Source organism: Somniosus microcephalus, chromosome 24, assembly GCF_052327205.1.
Source record: "Somniosus microcephalus isolate GS21.2 chromosome 24, FLI_Smic_1.0, whole genome shotgun sequence".
Taxonomy (NCBI): Eukaryota; Metazoa; Chordata; class Chondrichthyes; order Squaliformes; family Somniosidae; genus Somniosus; species Somniosus microcephalus.
This window is the reverse complement of record NC_141010.1, coordinates 67,799,653-67,819,055: the sequence shown is the minus strand read 5'-3', so window position 1 is coordinate 67,819,055 and position 19,403 is coordinate 67,799,653. Positions and strand designations below refer to the sequence as shown.

At 53.6% G+C, this 19,403-nt stretch overlaps 1 protein-coding gene across 2 annotated transcripts in view; it reads right to left on the bottom strand.

Moving 5' to 3' along the window:
* Nucleotides 1-18,246, bottom strand: part of LOC147101518 (tectonic-3-like) — a 63,202-nt gene extending 44,956 nt beyond the window's left edge. For both annotated transcript variants that reach the window (XM_085966685.1, XM_085966686.1), the window contains exons 1-5: nt 17,673-18,246; nt 11,705-11,825; nt 7,662-7,777; nt 5,311-5,438; nt 4,137-4,166 (exon numbers count right to left, since the gene is read on the bottom strand). In XM_085966685.1, the coding sequence (XP_085822811.1) occupies nt 4,137-4,166; nt 5,311-5,438; nt 7,662-7,777; nt 11,705-11,825; nt 17,673-18,216 (939 nt within the window). In that variant the 5' untranslated portion in view covers nt 18,217-18,246. The remainder of the gene's footprint in view (nt 1-4,136; nt 4,167-5,310; nt 5,439-7,661; nt 7,778-11,704; nt 11,826-17,672) is intronic.
* Between the last annotated feature and the right edge of the window lie 1,157 nt (nt 18,247-19,403).

Genomic DNA, 19,403 nt, shown 5'->3' with positions numbered 1-19,403 from the left:
TGACATTTCTCTCGCTGCTTTTAAATTAACTCTTACCTAAATCCTCCCGCCCCCCCCCCACCCCCTTCATTAGTTTAAAGCCCTGTCTACTGCCCTAGTTATTCAGTTCGCCAGGACACTGGTCCCAGCCTGGTTTAAGTGGAGCCCATCCCAACAGAACAGCTCCCAGTATTGGTGCCAGTGCCCCATGAACTGAAACCCCTTCCTCCCACACCACTCTTTGAGCCACGCAGTTAAACCTCTAATCTGTTTGTCCCTATGTCAATTTGCTCGTGGCTCAGGTAACAATCCAGAGATTATTACCTTTGAGGTTCGGCTTTTTAATTTGGATCCTAGCTCCTCAAACTCCCTCAGCAGAACTTCATTCTTAGTTCTACCTATGTCTTTGGTTCCTACGTGGACCACGACAACTGGATCCTCCCGCTCCCACTCCAAGTTCTTCTCCAGCTGCGAGATGTCTTTAACCTTCGGAACTCTCGGTCACGGCTGCAGAGAACAGTATCTACCCCCCTGACTATACTGTCTCCTACCACAACTACATTCCCTCTCACACACCCCCCTCCTTGAATGGTCTCCTGCACCATGGTGCCATGGTCAGTTTGCTCATCCATCATACAGGCTTTTCCCTCAGCCACACAGGCGGCAAGAACCTCATACCTGTTGGACAAGGGCAAAGGCTGAGGCTCCTCCAGCACTGCACCGGAGTTCCCCTTATCTGTCTGAGTTGCAGTCACACCCTCCTGTCCCTGACCACTAACCAGACCTGTACCAGTACCTAACCTAAGGAGGTAAAAAGGCAGGTATTGCATCTCTACGCTTGCACGGGAAGGTGCCGTGGGAAGGGGTATTGGGGGTGACAGAGGAGTGGACCAGGGTGTCGCAGAGGGAGCAGTCCCTTTGGAATGCTGAAAGGAGAGGTGAGGGGAAGATGTGTTCAGTGGTGGGATCATGCTGGAGGTGGCAGAAATGGCGGAGGATGATCCGTTGAATGTGGAGGCTGGTGGAGTGAAAGGTGAGGACAAGGGGAACTCTATCGTGGTTCCAGGAGGGAGAGGCAGGGGTGAGGGCAGAAGTGCGGGAGATAGAATGGACACGGTCGAGGGCCGTGTCAACCACAGTAGAGGGGAATCCTCAGTTGAGAAAAAAGGAAGACATGTTGGAAGCACTGGTGTGGAAGGTGGCATCGTCGGAGCAGATGTGGTGGAGACGGAGAAATTGGGAGAATGGAATAAAGTCCTTACAGGAAGTAGGGTGGGAGGAAGTGTAGTCCAGGTAGCTGTGTGAGTCAGTGGGCTTGTAGTGAATGTTGGTCAATAACCTATCCCCAGAAATGGAGACAGAGAAGTCGAGGAAGGGAAGGGAAGAGTCGGATCCGGATGGACCATGTGAAGGTGAGGGAAGGGTGGAAATTGGAGGCAAAGTGAATGAAATTGTCTAGTTCAGGACGAGAGCAGGAAACGGCACCGATAGTCATCAATGTACCGGAAAGAGGTGAGGTGGCACTACTCACTTCGTCCAAATTAAAGGCGTTGCTATGGGAACCCGCATGGGTCCTAGCTATGACTGCCTTTGTGGGATATGTGGAATATTCTTTGTTCCAGTCTTACTCAGGTCCCCTCCCTCACCTCTTTTTCCAGTACATTGATGACTGTTGATGATTCCGCCATTGCCATTTACGCCTCATCTTGTCATCTTATGTTTCTTAATTTGTCCCATTACCATCTCCTTTTGCCTCACACCATCATCCCTTTTGTCTTCTAATCTCTCCTGCCTTCTATCCGATCACAGACCTTCCCTTTTGTTCCTTCCTCCCCTCCCCACTCTCCCAGCCCCTACACCTGCTTAAAAATCTGTTACATTGCTAACATTTTCCAGTTCTGACAAAGGGTCATCGACCTGAAACATTAACTCTGTTTCTCTCTCCACAGATGCTGCCTGACCTGCTGAGCATTTCCAGAATTTTCTGTTGTTATTTCATTATCTTTGAATTGCTTTGGGACACCCTGTGGTGGTGAAAGGCTCTGTATGAATGGGATTCCGTCAAATGGGTCAGCGTGTTACCATGGTGATGGCACCACCCAAGTGGGCTTTGGGTGGCCCCCCCCCGCCAATGGTTTTGGGCAGCAAGTTGAGAGGACCCCACCACCAAGCTCACCATCTTTACACACCTGTGGGGGAGGAGGAGATGGGCAGAGGGAGGCAAGAAAACTACAGCGTTGATGAGACATCCAGACTCTTCACACGCACCTCCCGCCGCCAGCACCAACCGCAAACACTGGAGCTGGCTGGGTGTCCACCTCATCGCCCGCGGGACTTTGCCGCCCGCGGGACCACGCCGTGCCCCGATTGGCTGGCCCGCACCATGCCTGTGTTGTAGTAGCGGTCACACTTTAAAGGGAGAGTCATTGGCCGGTCGCAAAGGGCTTCGGGGCGTCCCAACCACGAGAAAGGCACTGGAGAAAGGAAGATCTATCGGTCGATCGCTTCTCTTCCCCCTCCCTCCTCTCGCCTCTACCTAGCTGGGCAGATGAGCAGGGAAGGGAGGCACTCTGATAGTCAGCCACTGCTATACAAAGCCCTGGTTAGACCACACCTGGAGCACAGTGAGCAGTTTTGGGCACCACACCTTAGGAAGGATCTATTGGCCTTGGAGGGAGTGCAGCGTAGATTTACCAGAATGATACCTGGACTCCAATGTTAAATTACGAGGAGAGATTACACAAACTACAGTTGTATTCGCTGGAATTTAGAATGTTAAGGGGTGATCTGATCGAAGTTTTCAAGATATGAAGGGGAACTGATGGGGTAAGATAGAGAGAAACCGTTTCCGCTGGTTGGGGAGTCTAGGACTAGGGGACATAGTCTCAAAATTAGAGTCAGGCCGTTCAGGAGTGAAGTTAGGAAACACTTCGACACACAAAGGGTGATAGAAGTTTGGAACTCTCTTCCGCAAACAGCAATTGATGCTGGGTAAATTGTTCATTTTAAATCTGAGATTGACAGATTTTTGTTAACCAAAGGTATTAAGGAATATTGGGCAAAGGCGGGTATATGGAGTTAGGTCACAGGTCAGCCATGATCTCATTGAATGGCAGAGCAGGCTCGAGGGGCTGAATGGCCTCCTCCTGTTCCAATGCCAAATGCCACCCTGACACCAGGGCTCAGAGGGTCAAATTATGAGGACTTCAAAATGATACGGCTGGACTAGTAGTAGCTGGACACACTTTAGGACAGATGTCAAGGCTTTGGAGAGGGTGCAGAGGAGATTTACCAGAATGGTACCAGGGATGAGGGACTTCAGCTACATGGAGAGACTGGAGAAGCTGGGGTTGTTCTCCTTGGAGCAGAGAAGGTTAAATGCAGATTTATTAGAGGTAGTTAAATGTATGAAGGGTTTTGATAAAGTCGATAGGGAAACACTGTTTCCACTGGCAGGAGGGTCAGTCACCAGAGGGCATAGGTTTAATATAATTGGCAAAAGAACTGGGGGAGGGGGGGTGATGAGGAGACATTTTTTTTACGCAGCGAGTTATGATCTGGAATACACTACCTAAAGGGTGTTGGAAGCAAATTCAGTAGTGACTTTCAAGAGGAAATTGGATAAATACTGGAAGACAACCTTTGCAGGGCTCTGGGGAAAGAGCAGGGGGAGTGGGACTAATTGGAGAGCTCGACCACAGAGCCGGCACAGGCACAATGGGCCAAATGGCCTCCTTCTGTGTTGTATATGATTATATAAGTATTCAACTGCACCGTAGCAGGACTTCATCTCGGAGTCTTAACGTCGGGAGTCTAGGAAGTATGGAGGAGCAGAGAGATTTGGGAGCCCACGTGCACAAATCACTAAAAGCTAGTGGACAGGTACAAAAAATAATAATAAAGCTAATGGAATATTAGCCTTCACCTGCAGGGCTGGAATACAAAGGGTGATTAGTACAGAGCTCTGGTTAGACCCCAATTAGAGAACTGCATATAGTTCCAGGCTCTGCACCTCAGGAAGGATATATTGGCCTTGGAAGGGGGGCAGCGCAGATTCACCAGAATGATACCAGGGCTAAAAGGGTTAAATTATGAGGACAGGTTGCATCAACTTGGGTTCCGACGCTAGTGAGCCGATCGCAAGTTTCCGATCTTACCCGGTAGACGTGTTTGGGCGCAGCCGTGATCTGTGTTGAGAGGACAGAAGAGAGCGTGATGATTATATACCGGTTCTGAGAAGCACCTATTAGCTCAAAAGGTCAGTGTGAACAATGGGGGAACAGGAGTCCTCAGTCTCTGCTGAGATCCTTGCACCCTCCATAAACATGAGCTCGTCCAAAACTCTGCTGCCCGTGTCCTAACTCACACCTCGTCCCATTTACCCATCACCCCGTGCTCGCTGACCCACATTGGCTCCCAGTCCCGCAACGCCTTAATTTTAAAATTTCACCTTTCTGTTCAAATCGTTCCATGGCCCTCGCCCTTCCCTATCTCTGTAACCTCATCTAGCCTAAAAACCCCCCAGCATCTCTGCGCTCACACACTGTCTGATTCTGCTAGGCGCTTCACAGAGGCAGAAAGGCAGAAAACATGCTGGGTGAAAGGTAGTTGATGTTAAACATGGTTACAGTCTTGCCTGAATGGTAGCACCCTCGCCTCTCAGTCAGAAGGTTGTGGGTTCAAGTCCCTCTCCAGAGACTTGAGCCCATAATCCAGACTGACAATCCTAGTGCAGTACTGAGGGAGGTGGACAGAAACGTTCCACCGGATACTATTGGAAGTAGAGCAGGGGAGTTCTCCCCGGTGTCCCGACCCATATTTATCCCTCAGCCCATATCACTAAAACATTGTCTGGTCATTATCAAGCTGCTTATGGGACCTTGCTGCGCGCTAATTGGAACAGTGACTAAAGGGCATGCGTGGTCCCTTTAACTGGCTGCGCAGCCCATTCATATTTTCACTCACGTGTGGCTTGTCCCGTGTAAAAACAGATGAGCTGCCTGCGCGGGACCTCCAGACTGCTGCACGACCATGTGGCTTAATGGGAACGTTGCCCCCCTCCCTTCTGGATCCCCCGCACCCTCTCCACCCACCCCCCCTTATAGCCCCTGCCCCTCCACCCACCCACTAACACCCCAGACACACATCCCCGACCCCACCACATAAACACCCCACAGAACCTACACCCACACTCCAGGACCTTCCACCCAACCCACGCCTCCTACCCCCTCAAACTCGCCGATCACCCGAGACACGCCGCGAATTTCGCCACGACGGGGGGTCCCGCCAGCATCAGCACCAAGGTTGTGCAGCGAAGGGGCCTGCTCTTACCCTGCCCCCGCCTTCGAAGAACACCCGCTGCGAAGGGACGACGAAGGAGCCTCTAGCGAACTGCGAGACCAGCGACGGGAAACTCTCCCTGGCGACAGGCTGGGGCGGCACCAAGTAATTTGTCTTCGCTGGAACAAGAGACAGAAGGTTTTAATCACCTTTTAATTTCTGCGCATGGTTACGATTCTCTCCCCTTTAGGGTTTGTGAACACCCTCTGCCCCCCACCCAGCCCCCATTCAAGGAAGGACACAAGCAATCCAGTCCCAGACAAAGGGAGGGAGGGTCTCCTCTCTCTGATGGAGGGTCAATGCTTTATTTAATCTTCAACCCTGCACTAAACCGAGGTCCCATGTCCTTGTGGACATGAAGAATCCCGGGTAGAAAAAAAAGACTTGCATTTCTCCAGCGCCTTTCACCACCTCCGGACGTCCCAAAGCACTTCACTGCCAATGAAGGACCTATTGAAGTGTGGTCACTGTTGTGATGTAGAAAACATGCCAGCCAGTTTACACACAAGCTCCCACAAACAGCAATGTGATGATAACCAGATAATCTGTTTTAATGATATTGATTGAGGGATAAATATGGGCCCAGGACACAGGGGAGAACTCCCCTGCTCTTCTTGGAAATAGCTGTGGGATCTTTTACATCCACCCGAGGGCCGACTCGGTTTAACGCCTCATCCGAAGGACGGAACCTCGGACAGTGCAGCGCTCCCTCAGTACTGCACCAGGAGTGTCAAGCCTAGGTTACATGTCCAAGTCTCTGGAGTGGGGACTTGACCCTTGTATGACTCAGAGGCGAGAGTGCTGCCCACTGAGCCACAGCTGATGCGAAGAGGAGCCCGGGACAAACGCCCAGCAAAACTAGAAACACATCTCTCGTCTTGTGGCTCTGTAAACCCTCCGTAAACTTGAGCTCATCCAAAATTCGGCTGCCTGCATCCTTACTGGCACCAAGTCGCTCTCACTGAAGAGCTCTGTGGGCGGAGAAGAATGTCAACCAGAGTCTGCTGGATCTACACCAACTCTCCACTGGGAGCGCCGACCCTCATCTGTGTGAATTCCTGGAGACCCACTATCTGGATGAACAAGTGAAGATGATCAAGAAGCTTGGAGATCACATCACCAACTTGAAGAGACTGGGACCCCTGCCTTGCAGGGAATGATGGCTTGTCACTTTGTGCAAAGAGCTGAGCCTGAGCTCTGTAATGTCATTAACTGTAAATAAAATGTTCAATTTTAAATTTAAAAAACCACCCCCTGTGCTCGCTGAAGTACAACGCCTCGATTTTAAATTCTCAACCTCCTGTTCAAATCCCTCCCTGGCCTCGCCCCTCCCAATCTCTGTAACCTCCTCCAGCCCTACAACCCTCCCTATCACTGTAACCTCCTCCAGCCCTACAACCCTCCCTATCTCTGTAACCTCCTCCAGCCCTACAACCCTCCCTATCTCTGTAACCTCCTCCAGCCCCTACAACCCTCCCTATCTCTGTAACCTCCTCCAGCCCCTACAACCCTCCCTATCTCTGTAACCTCCTCCAGCCCTACAACCCTCCCTATCTCTGTAACCTCCTCCAGCCCTACAACCCTCCCTATCTCTGTAACCTCCTCCAGCCCTACAACCCTCCCTATCTCTGTAACCTCCGCCAGCCCCTACAACCCTCCCTATCTCTGTAACCTCCTCCAGCCCTACAACCCTCCCTATCTCTGTAACCTCCTCCAGCCCTACAACCCTCCCTATCTCTGTAACCTCCGCCAGCCCCTACAACCCTCCCTATCTCTGTAACCTCCTCCAGCCCCTACAACCCTCCCTATTTCTGTAACCTCCTCCAGGCCCTACAGCGCTCCCTATCTCTGTAACCTCCTCCAGCGCTCCCCATCTCTGTAACCTCCTCCAGCCCCTACAGTACTCCCTATCTCTGTAACCTCCTCCAGCCCCTACAGCGCTCCCTATCTCTAACATCCTCCAGCCCCCTACAACCTCCCAATCTCTGTAACCTCCTCCAGCCCTATAACCCTCCGAGATCTCTGCGCTCCTCCAATTATTTATCCCCGATTTGCATCGCTCCGTCATTGGCAGCCGTGCCTTCAACTGCCTGGATCCAAAGCTCTGGAATTCCCTCCCTAAACCTCTCCGCCTCTCTCTCCTTATTTAAGATGCTCCTTAAAACCATCCTCTTTGACAAAATTTTGGTCACCTGTCCTAGTATCTCCTTCTGTGGCTCGGTGTCAAATTTTGCTTTATGACACTCCTGTGAAGCGCCTTGGGACGTTTTACTACAATAAATACGCTATATAAATGCAAGTTGTTGTTGTTGCTCTAGAAATCTGTCTTTTGTGTTACTTACGGTCGTTAACGATTACACAGAAGAGACTGTCCAAGTGGTCCTTGTGGATAACAGTTGGGAAAGGGCTGTTACTGGTGAAGATCACGGATTCCTCGATGCAAACCTGGCTAATAACCCTAGAGGTGATGGAAAAGAGCAACGGTTGGGGAAATTCTTGCATGACGAAGAAACAGGATTATCAGGAGTAGCGACGATCAGACAGCTCGCAGGCAACAAAGCACTGAGCTCCCAACGACTGCCCAATGCCATCCCCAAAACAGCTGGGAAGAACAATCCCCAGATCTGGAAACTGGAGGAGGCCGTTCAACGCATCGAGCCTGTTACATAGGAACAGGAGGAGGCCATTCAGCTCCTGCAGCCTGTTATATAGGAACAGGAGGAGGCCATTCAACTCCTGCAGCCTGTTATATAGTAACTGGAGGAGGCCATTCAACTCCTGCAGCCTGTTCTATAGTAACTGGAGGAGGCCATTCAACTCCTGCAGCCTGTTATATAGTAACTGGAGGAGGCCATTCAACTCCTGCAGCCTGTTATATAGTAACTGGAGGAGGCCATTCAATGCATCGAGCCTGTTATATAGTAACTGGAGGAGGCCATTCAACTCCTGCAGCCTGTTATATAGTAACTGGAGGAGGCCATTCAACTCCTGCAGTCTGTTATATAGTAACTGGAGGAGGCCATTCAGCTCCTGCAGCCTGTTATATAGTAACTGGAGGAGGCCATTCAGCTCCTGCAGCCTGTTATATAGTAACTGGAGGAGGCCATTCAACTCCTGCAGCCTGTTATATACTAACTGGAGGAGGCCATTCAACTCCTGCAGCCTGTTATATACTAACTGGAGGAGGCCATTCGACGCATCGAGCCTGTTATATAGCAACTGGAGGAGGGAATTCAACTCCTGCAGCCTGTTATATAGTAACTGGAGGAGGCCATTCAACTCCTGCAGCCTGTTATATAGTAACTGGAGGAGGCCATTCAGCTCCTGCAGCCTGTTATATAGTAACTGGAGGAGGCCATTCAGCTCCTGCAGCCTGTTATATAGTAACTGGAGGAGGCCATTCAACGCATCGAGCCTGTTATATAGCAACTGGAGGAGGGAATTCAACTCCTGCAGCCTGTTATATAGTAACTGGAGGAGGCCATTCAACTCCTGCAGCCTGTTATATACTAACTGGAGGAGGCCATTCAACTCCTGCAGCCTGTTATATAGTAACTGGAGGAGGCCATTCAGCTCCTGCAGCCTGTTATATAGTAACTGGAGGAGGCCATTCAACTCCTGCAGCCTGTTATATAGTAACTGGAGGAGGCCATTCAACTCCTGCAGCCTGTTATATAGTAACTGGAGGAGGCCATTCAGCTCCTGCAGCCTGTTATATAGTAACTGGAGGAGGCCATTCAACTCCTGCAGCCTGTTATATAGTAACTGGAGGAGGCCATTCAGCTCCTGCAGCCTGTTATATACTAACTGGAGGAGGCCATTCAACGCATCGAGCCTGTTATATAGCAACTGGAGGAGGGAATTCAACTCCTGCAGCCTGTTATATAGTAACTGGAGGAGGGAATTCAACTCCTGCAGCCTGTTATATAGTAACTGGAGGAGGCCATTCAACTCCTGCAGCCTGTTATATAGTAACTGCAGGAGGCCATTCAACTCCTGCAGCCTGTTATATAGTAACTGGAGGAGGCCATTCAATGCATCGAGCCTGTTATATAGTAACTGGAGGTGGCCATTCAGCTCCTGGGGGTTACCACTGATCAGAAACTGAACTGGACCAGCCATATAAATACTGTGGCTACAAGAGCAGGCCAGAGGCTGGGAATTCTGCGGCGAGTGTCTCACCTCCTGACTCCCCAAAGCCTTTCCACCATCTACAAGGCACAAGTCAGGAGTGTGATGGAATACTCTCCACTTGCCTGGATATGTGCAGCTCCAACTACACTCACGAAGCTCGACACCATTCAGGATAAAGCAGCCCGCTTGATTGGCACTCCCTCCACCACCGGCGCACTGTGGCTGCAGTGTGTACCATCTACAAAATGCACTGCAGCAACTCGCCAAAGCTCCTTCAACAGCACCTTCCAAACCCGCGACCTCTACCACTTAGAAGGACAAGGGCAGCAGACGCATGGGAACATCACCACCTACAAGTTCCCCTCCAAGCCACACACCATCCTGACTTGGACCTGTATCGCCGATCCTTCACTGTCGCTGGGCCAAAATCCTGGAACTCCCTCCCTAACAGCATTGTGGGTGTACCTACACCATATGGACTGCAGCGGTTCAAGAAGGCGACTCACCACCATCTTCTCAAGGGCAATTAGGGATGGGCACTAAATGCAGTCCTAGCCAGCCAGCGACGCCCACATCCCATCAATGAATAAAAAAATATATAGTAACTGGAGGAGGCCATTCAGCTCCTGCAGCCTGTTATATAGTAACTGGAGGAGGCCATTCAGCTCCTGCAGCCTGTTATATAGTAACTGGAGGAGGCCATTCAGCTCCTGCAGCCTGTTATATAGTAACTGGAGGAGGCCATTCAGCTCCTGCAGCCTGTTATATAGTAACTGGAGGAGGCCATTCAACTCCTGCAGCCTGTTATATACTAACTGGAGGAGGCCATTCAATGCATCGAGCCTGTTATATAGTAACTGGAGGAGGCCATTCAGCTCCTGCAGCCTGTTATATAGTAACTGGAGGAGGCCATTCAGCTCCTGCAGCCTGTTATATAGCAACTGGAGGAGGCCATTCAACGCATCGAGCCTGTTATATAGTAACTGGAGGAGGCCATTCAACTCCTGCAGCCTGTTATATAGTAACTGGAGGAGGCCATTCAGCTCCTGCAGCCTGTTATATAGTAACTGGAGGAGGCCATTCAGCTCCTGCAGCCTGTTATATAGCAACTGGAGGAGGCCATTCAATGCATCGAGCCTGTTATATAGTAACTGGAGGAGGCCATTCAGCCGCTCGAACATGTTATAAAGGAAGTGGAAGAGGCCATTCAGCCCCTCGAGCCTATTCCACCGTGTAGCCTGGTTCTGCTCCTACTGTGTTCTAATTCTGTGTTAGATTTCAGGAGATGGTTTTATTCCTGTTCCTGGCTGGGGTGGTAATCGCCTTTACAGAAGGTAAGTACTGTAGAAAATATAGGGACAGAGTGATCTCCTGGAAGAATTTCGATCGCCTAGATGGGTCGGAGAGTAATTTCCCAGATTTTTTTCTCCCAAATTGGCCATTGGGTCTTTATCTGGTTTTTCGCCTCTCCCGGGAGATCACATGGGTTCGGGTGGATGCACAGTGATAGAAGATTTGAGGTTAGGATCAGATCAGCCATGATCTTATTGAATGGTGGAGCAGGCTCGAGGGGCCGATTGGCCTACTCCTGCTCCTATTTCTTATGTTCTTATGGCTGATCTGTACCACAACTCCACCTGCCTGCCTTGGCTCCATATCCCTTGTTACCATTACCCAACAAAAGGGTACATTTTATTCCCTACAATCTTGGAATAAAATTAGAATTTGACCCTATTTGGTCACGAGAAACCAGGGACATAGACAGACTAAGTGAACAGGCAGACAGAGTTTAATGTGGGCAATTTGAGGTCATCCACTTTGGTTCCGAGAAAGATAGATCAGTGTATTTTCTTAATGAGAAGTTACTGAGATGAGCAGAGCGATTTGGGTGTCCATATAAAGCAGGAAAGAAAGAAGTAGAGGGGTTTAGGGAGGGAAATCCAGAGCTTAGGGCCTAGGCAGCTGAAGGCATGGCCGCCAGTGGTGGGACAGAGTGGAGGATGCACAAGAGGCCAGAATTGGAGGAACGCAGAGTTCTCAGGGGTTGTAGAGCTGCAGGAGGTCACAAAGATAGGAGGAGCGAAATCATGGAGGGATTTGAGCAAGAGGATGAGAATTGTAGGGCTGGAAGAGATTATGCAGATAGAGAGGGGCGAGGCCATGGAGGGATTTGAACAGGAGGATGAACATGTTAAAATTGAGGTGTTGCTGGACCGGGAGCCAATATCGTAACACACCAACAGACACTTACGATTCGCTGCCCGGCAGACAGGAAGAGAAGACATTGATGTCCGCGGAGGAGCAGTCAGGGTCACAGCAGCAGTCAAGTTCGCAGACTCCGCCAGCCAGGTCACAGGTACAAATGGGAACGGCTGGAACAAGGCACACAGAGAGATCTTACAACATAGCATGGACGGTCTCAAAGACCAGCTCCCTCCCTCGCCGGAATCCGCAATCGCCACCTTCTCCATCTCCCAAAATCAATCTGCAATCTTATCCTCCCACTGCTTTCTCCTTACCCAATTACAGCTTCTAGAGTTGCAGCTCAACCCTTCTAATTAAAAATAATAATGAAGTTATTTTGTGGTAGAATTATAAAGGAGCTGCAGGAACAGGGAGAGCTAGGGGTTCACACACACAAATCTTTGACGGTGGCAGGGCAAGTTGAGATGGTTGTTAGAAAAATCATATGGGACCCTTGTTGAGATACCGCGGCAAACGTGGGAGTCGAGACCAGAGCTATTGAAAACACAACTGCTTTATTCCAACCACATGACAAACAGGAACTAGAAAAGCCCGCGCATCCACTTAAATACTTCCCAGACAGGAAGTGCTCCCGGCAGCCTGTCCCTGCGGGAAACAAGTTGCTGGAGGAAAGGGCCCCCGGCTGGGGGCTTCTGCTTAGACTGTCTGTGCCACCGTGAGCGGATTATGTCCAGTGGTGGCGTGTCGCCACAGAGCTCCCCCCAGAATCCGCTTAGGAGGAGTGGACGAGTCGTGACGGTGGTCTAATGGTTCTGCCGCAGCGGCTCTGAGTGGTCGCCGGTCTGGTTGGTTGGGTCGGGCGGTTCGCCGCCGGCTGTGCTGGCTTGCCGGGGGGACGGCCTCTAGTTGGAGGCTGGGCCACGGGGACCTGTTCCCCTGGTTCTGTGTGTGCTGGTTTGAGCCGGTCGATGGAGACTGTCTCGACCCTGTCGCCGAGTCGCAGCTTGAAGACCTTGTCCCCGGTTTGTAGTACCTCGTACGGACCGTCGTACGGGGGTCGCAGGGGCCCGCGGTGCGCGTCGTGTCGCACGAAGACGAAGCACGCCTGCTGTAAATTTGGCGGGACGTGAGGTGCGAGTTCGCCGTGTCGGTTGACCGGAAGTGGGGCGAACTGCTGAGCGGAAGAGAAAGAGTCGAGCCGCTGCTGTTCGGCCGACCAAGGCTTGGTAGGCTCCGGAAGGAATTCGCCTGGGACGCGCAGCGGTTGTCCGTAGACTAACTCCGCTGCCGAGGACCGGAGGTCTTCCTTGACCGCGGTGCGTAGGCCGAGTAGCACCCACGGTAGGTGGTCAGTCCAGGTACTGTCCTGCAGGCCGGCGCGGAGTGAGGCCTTGAGTGACCTGTGGAAGCGTTCACAAAGTCCGTTGGCCTGCGGGTGGTACGCCGTGGTGCGGTGGAGCGTCACCCCGAGGTTGCGTGCTGTGGCCGTCCAGAGTTCGGAGGTGAACTGGGCGCCTCTGTCGGAGGTTATGTCGGCCGGTACGCCGAACCTCGCAACCCAGGTGTTAACGAACGCCCTGGCGATGTCGGCTGTGGTGGTGGAGGTCAGCGGCACTGCCTCAGGCCAGCGTGTGTAGCGGTCGACCATCGTGAGGAGATAAGTTTGGCCTTGCGATGGCGGCAGGGGACCGACGATGTCGACGTGTACGTGGTCGAAGCGGCAGCTGGGTACCTCGAAGTCTCCCAGGGGTGCTTTGGTGTGCAGCTGTACCTTAGCCCGTTGGCAGGCGAGGCAGGAGGTGGCCCAAGTCCGAACATCTCTGCTGAGGCCGCGCCAGACGAAGCGCTTGGAGAGGAGTTTGACGGATGCGCGGGAACCCGGGTGAGAGAGCCCGTGGAGCGCGTCGAAAACGCGGCGGCGCCAGGTCTCAGGGACGACCGGCCTGGGTTGGCCGAGTGAGACGTCGCACGTGACTGCCGTGGCTTCGGGCCCGTGCGCGACCTTGGCTAGGCGTAGCCCTGGCAGGCTGGTAGCCGCCGAGAGGAGGTCTGGGTCCGTGAGCTGGGCCGCTGCTAGTTGTGCGTAGTCGACCGCGAGGTGATTCGCACAGACGGCGGGACGGGAAAGGCAGTCGGCGACCACGTTGTCTCTACCGGAGACGTGCTGAATGTCCGTAGTAAACTCGGAGATGGCCGCGAGCTGGCGTTGCTGCCTGGCGGACCAGGGTTCGGTGTGCTTGGCCATCGCGTATGTGAGTGGCTTGTGGTCCACATACGCGGTGAAGGGGCGGCCTTCCAGGAGGAACCTGAAATGGCGGACCGACAGGTGGAGTGCGAGAAGCTCGCGGTCGAAAGTGGAGTATTTGACCTCCGGGGGGCGCAGTTGGCGGCTGTAGAAGGCAAGTGGCTGCCACGCGCCATTGACCCACTGCTCGAACACGGCCCCGACCGCGTGGTCGGAGGCGTCGGTGGTGAGCGCGACCCGGGCATCGGCCCTTGGGTGCGCGAGCAGAGTGGCGTCGGCGAGCGCGTTTTTGGTGGCGTCGAAGGCGGCTGCCGTGTCAGTGGTCCAGGCTACGTCCATCTTGCCGGATTTTCCTCGGAGGGAGTCGTATAGGGGCTTCATGAGGGCTGCGGCTCTGGGGATGAACCTGTTGTAGAAGTTCACCATCCCGAGGAACTCCTGGAGGCCCTTGATGGTTGTGGGGCGGGGGAATTGCTGGACGGCCTGCACCTTGTTGGGCAGGGGGACGGCACCAGCAGGGGTGATGTGGTGACCGAGAAAATCAATCTCGGTTAGGCCGAATTGGCACTTCGCCGGGCTGAGGATGAGCCCGTGTTGGGCTAGGCGCCCGAACAGGATGCGAAGGTGTTCGAGGTGTTCCTGTTTGGAGGAGCTGGCCACGAGAATGTCGTCTAGATAGACGAATAGGAAGTTCAGGTCCCGGAGGACTGAGTCCATAAGGCGCTGGAAAGCCTGTGCTGCATTCTTGAGGCCGAAGGGCATCCTCAGGAACTCGAACAGGCCGAATGGGGTGATGACGACCGTTTTGGGGATGTCCGTGGGGTGTACGGGGACTTGGTGGTAACCGCGCACCAGGTCGACTTTGGAAAAGACGGTTCGTCCGGCCAGTCGGGCCGAGAAGTCCTGGATGTGTGGCACCGGGTATCGATCGGGGGTGGTGGCGTCGTTGAGGCGGCGGTAGTCCCCGCAAGGGCGCCAGCCTCCGCCGGGCTTGGGGGCGATGTGGAGGGGCGAGGCCCAAGGGCTGCTGGAGCGGCGGATGATGCCGAGTTGTTCCATGGTGGTGAACTCGGCCCGCGCGATTTCCAGCTTGGCCGGGTTGAGTCTGCGGGCGTGGGCAGAAACTGGGGGGCCGGTGGTGGGGATATAGTGTTCCACACCGTGCTTGGCGGCTTTGGCCGAAAAGGTCGGGTTAGTGAGGGCGGGAAACTCAGCTAGGAGTGCCGAGTAGTCGTCCGTGGCTCTGGCGAGGCAGTAGGTCGTCAGGCCGGCCGAACGGGCCGGGGTAAAGGCGCCGGGGATGGGGGCCATAGTGTTGATGTCGACGAGGCGGTGCCTCGGAATGTCGACAAGGAGGCCGTGGGCGCGTAGGAAGTCGGCGCCGATGAGTGGGCAGAGGACCTTGGCTGTGAGGAACTCCCAGCGGTAGCGGCGGCCCGCGAGGTCGAGCGTGACCATGCGGGTGCCATATGTGCGGATTTCAGAGCCGTTGGCTGCAGCCAGTGTGATACCCCGTGTACCGCGTTGGATCTCGAGGGCGGAGGCGGGGGTGATGCTGTGCTGGGCCCCTGTGTCGCACAGAAATCGGCGGTTGGTTCTGTCGTCAGTGACGTACAGTAGGGGCTCCTTCTGCCCCGCGGCCATCGCGGGGGCCGGTGCGGGGGGGGGGGTTTGAAGGTACACGGTGGCGTGCAGCGTTGAGCCCTAGCGCCAAAACGGGTGTGGTAGTAGCAGTGACCCGGAGTGGTAGGGCGGTCGGGCCTAGCGGCCCGGGAAGACCACGTGGTCGTTGCCGTGAGGTCGGGCGCGACGTCGCGAGCGGCCTGTGCAGATAGCAGCCGGTCGGCCTTTTCGGCTATATCATTCAGGTCCGTGGAGTCAGACTCCACAATGAGTGGGCGGATGCTGGCGGGGAGCTGCCGAATGAAAAGCGTGCGAAAAAGGGCGCTGGGGTTTTTGTCGTCTGATAGGGACAGCATGTGGGAAAGCAGGTCTGATGGTGAAGCGTCACCAAGGCCGGGGAGGTCCAGGAGTTGGCAGTGGCGCTGGTAAGAGGACGTTTGAAATTTTTTAAGTAGCGCAGCCTTCAGATGTTCGTACTTGCCCTCTCTCTGTTGGTGGATTCTGCAGCGCTGCCCAAACCTTGGGGACTGTAGCGTAGGTGAGCGAGGCGACGAGGTAGTCGTACTTCGTGGCGTCGACTGTAATGCCTTTCAGCCGGAATCTGGACTCAGCTTGAACGAACCAGGCTTCGGCGAGGTTCTCCCAAAAGTCTGGTAATTTAACCGTGACTGCGTTTGTATCCGCCATGCTAGCTTAGGATTCGTCCTGAGCGTCGGGGTCACCAGTGTTGAGATACCGCGGCAAACGTGGGAGTCGAGACCAGAGCTATTGAAAACACAACTGCTTTATTCCAACCACATGACAAACAGGAACTAGAAAAGCCCGCGCATCCACTTAAATACTTCCCAGACAGGAAGTGCTCCCGGCAGCCTGTCCCTGCGGGAAACAAGTTGCTGGAGGAAAGGGCCCCCGGCTGGGGGCTTCTGCTTAGACTGTCTGTGCCGCCGTGAGCGGATTATGTCCAGTGGTGGCGTGTCGCCACACCCTTAGCTTTAAAAACAGAGGCATAGAGTATAAAATCAAGGACATTATACTAAACCTTTATAAATCACTGGTGAGGTCTCAGCTAGAGTATAATGTCCAAATCTGGGCACCACACTTCAGGAAGGATTTCAAGGCACTGGGGAGGGGATTTACCAGAATGTTATCAGGGATGAGGGACTTTGGTTATGTGGAGAGACTGAAGGGGTTGGGTTTATTCTCCTTATGTAGAGAAGGCTAAAGAAAGATTTAATAGAGGTGTTCAAAATGATGAAGGGTTTTGACAGTTAGGGAGAAACTGTTTCCACTGGCAGGAGGGTTAGTAACCAAAGGACACGGATATCAGGTCATTGGCAAAAGAACCAGAAGGGAGATGATGAGGTTTTCATTTTACACAGTGAGTTGTTGTGATCTGGAATGCGCTGCCTGAAAGGGCGGTGGAAGCAGATTCAACAGTAACTTTCAAATGGGAATGGGATAAAATTTGCAGGGCTGTGGGGATAGGGCAGGGGAGTGGGAATAATTGCAGAGCTCTTCCTAAGAACGGGCACAGACACAATGGGCTGAATGGCCTTTTTCTGTGCTGGATCATTCTAGGATTCGATGTAACGTTTAGGTTCCAACCCACGGCCTGTTGGACTGGGAGGCGGCAGAGTGACAACGACTGAGCTGAGCTGGCACAACGAGCGGTGCAAGGGTGGGTGGAAATTCACAGGGACCGCCAGAGGACCCATGTAACTCCCCGTCTCGTCCCGTCCTCCTCCAGCCGCCTGCTTTGATTGCGGTTTCTAGGATTTTGAGGAAATGATAAGGTAGATCGAGATAAACTTTTTCCGCTGGTGGGGGGAGTCTAGGACAAGGAGACATAACCTTTAAATTTCAGCCAGGCAAATCAGGAGAGAAGGTAGACAACACTTCTTCACGCAAAGGGTGGTAGAAGTGTGGAATTCTCCCACAAGACGCAGTAGCTGCAAGTCCAATTAATAATTTTAAATCCGAGATCGGTGTATTTTTGTTAGCCAAGGGTATTCAGGGATATGAAGCCAATACGGGTGGATTCAGTTAGGTCACAGATCAGCCGTGATCTCAATGAATAGCGGAACAGGCTCGAGGGTTGAGTGACCTGCTCCTGTGCCCGTGTTCTTGCCACCAGTGCTCACGTTACCTGACCCCAGGCTTTTGGCTGTTACATCGACCGGTGTTTGGGACACTGCCCCTCCACCCGGGGTCACGGCCCCATCGCCCGGGGTCATGGTCTGTCCCTCTGGGGTCAAGGTCCCTCCGCCCGGGGTCACGGTCTGTACTTCTGGGGTCACGGCCCCTCCGCCCAGGATCACGGTCTGTCCCTCTGGGGTCACGGCCTGTTCCTCTGGGGTCACGGCCCCTCCGCCCAGGGTCACGGTCTGTCCCTCTGGGGTCACGGTCTGTCCCTCTGGGGTCACAGCCCCTCCGCCCAGGGTCACGGTCTGTCCCTCTGGGGTCACGGCCCCATTGCTCGGAGTCACGGTCTGTTCCTCTGGGGTCAAGGTCCCTCCGCCCGGGGTCACGGCCCCATTGGCCGGGGTCACGGTCTGTCCCGCTGGGGTCACGGCCCCATTAGCCAGGCCGCTCCAGGTGCCCAGCCCTCCCTCCGCCACCCCAGGGCCGATCGCCACCCACAGCAGCGACCCCAGGGCCCAGCACAGCGCCCGCCGCCCGCTCCAGGCCATCTTCCGCCCGTCGCCAACGGCAACGCCGACCACAACGCGTCTACGCTGCAGTGACGTAAGCGCGCACTGGACGGGGGACGGCGACAAGCCTCACGTGACGGGGCAGCAGCACCGGGAGAGCGAGAGGGGGCGCTGTGTCTGTCAATCACAGCGAGTCAAAGATTGCAGGGATTTCCGCTCCCCCACTCTGTGCTCTCTCCCCCAGTCTGTGTTATTCTCTCTCTCCCCCCCAGTCTGTGTTGTTCTCTCTCCCCCAGTTTGTGTTGTTCTCGCTCTCTCTCTCCCCCCAGTCTGTGTTGTTCTCTCTCTCTCTCTCTCCCCCAGTTTGTGTTGTTCTCTCTCTCTCTCCCCCAGTTTGTGTTGTTCTCGCTCTCTCTCCCCCAGTCTGTGTTGTTCTCTCTCTCCCCCAGTCTGTGTTGTTCTCTCTCTCTCTCCCCCAGTCTGTGTTGTTCTCTCTCTCTCTCTCTCCCCCAGTTTGTGTTGTTCTCTCTCTCTCTCCCCCAGTCTGTGTTGTTCTCTCTCTCCCCCAGTCTGTGTTGTTCTCTCTCTCCCCCAGTTTGTGTTGTTCTATCTCTCTCTCTCCCCCAGTTTGTGTTGTTCTATCTCTCTCTCCCCAGTTTGTGTTGTTCTTTCTCTCTCTCTCCCCCAGTTTGTGTTCTCTCTCCCCCAGTTTGTGTTGTTCTCGCTCTCTCTCTCCCCCAGTTTGTGTTGTTCTCTCTCTCCCCCAGTTTGTGTTGTTCTCTCTCTCTCCCCCAGTTTGTGTTGTTCTATCTCTCTCTCCCCAGTTTGTGTTGTTCTTTCTCTCTCTCCCCCAGTTTGTGTTCTCTCTCCCCCAGTTTGTGTTGTTCTCTCTCTCTCTCTCCCCCAGTTTGTGTTGTTCTCTCTCTCTCTCTCTCTCCCCCAGTTTGAGTTGTTCTCTCTCTCTCTCTCCCCCAGTTTGTGTTGTTCTCTCTCTCTCTGCCCCAGTTTGTGTTGTTCTCTCTCTCTCCCCCAGTTTGTGTTGTTCTCTCTCTCCCCCAGTTTGTGTTGTTCTCTCTCTCTCCCCCAGTTTGTGTTCTCTCTCTCCCCCAGTTTGTGTTGTTCTCTCTCTCTCTCCCCCAGTTTGTGTTCTCTCTCTCCCCCAGTTTGTGTTGTTCTCTCTCTCTCTCCCCCAGTTTGTGTTCTCTCTCTCCCCCAGTTTGTGTTGT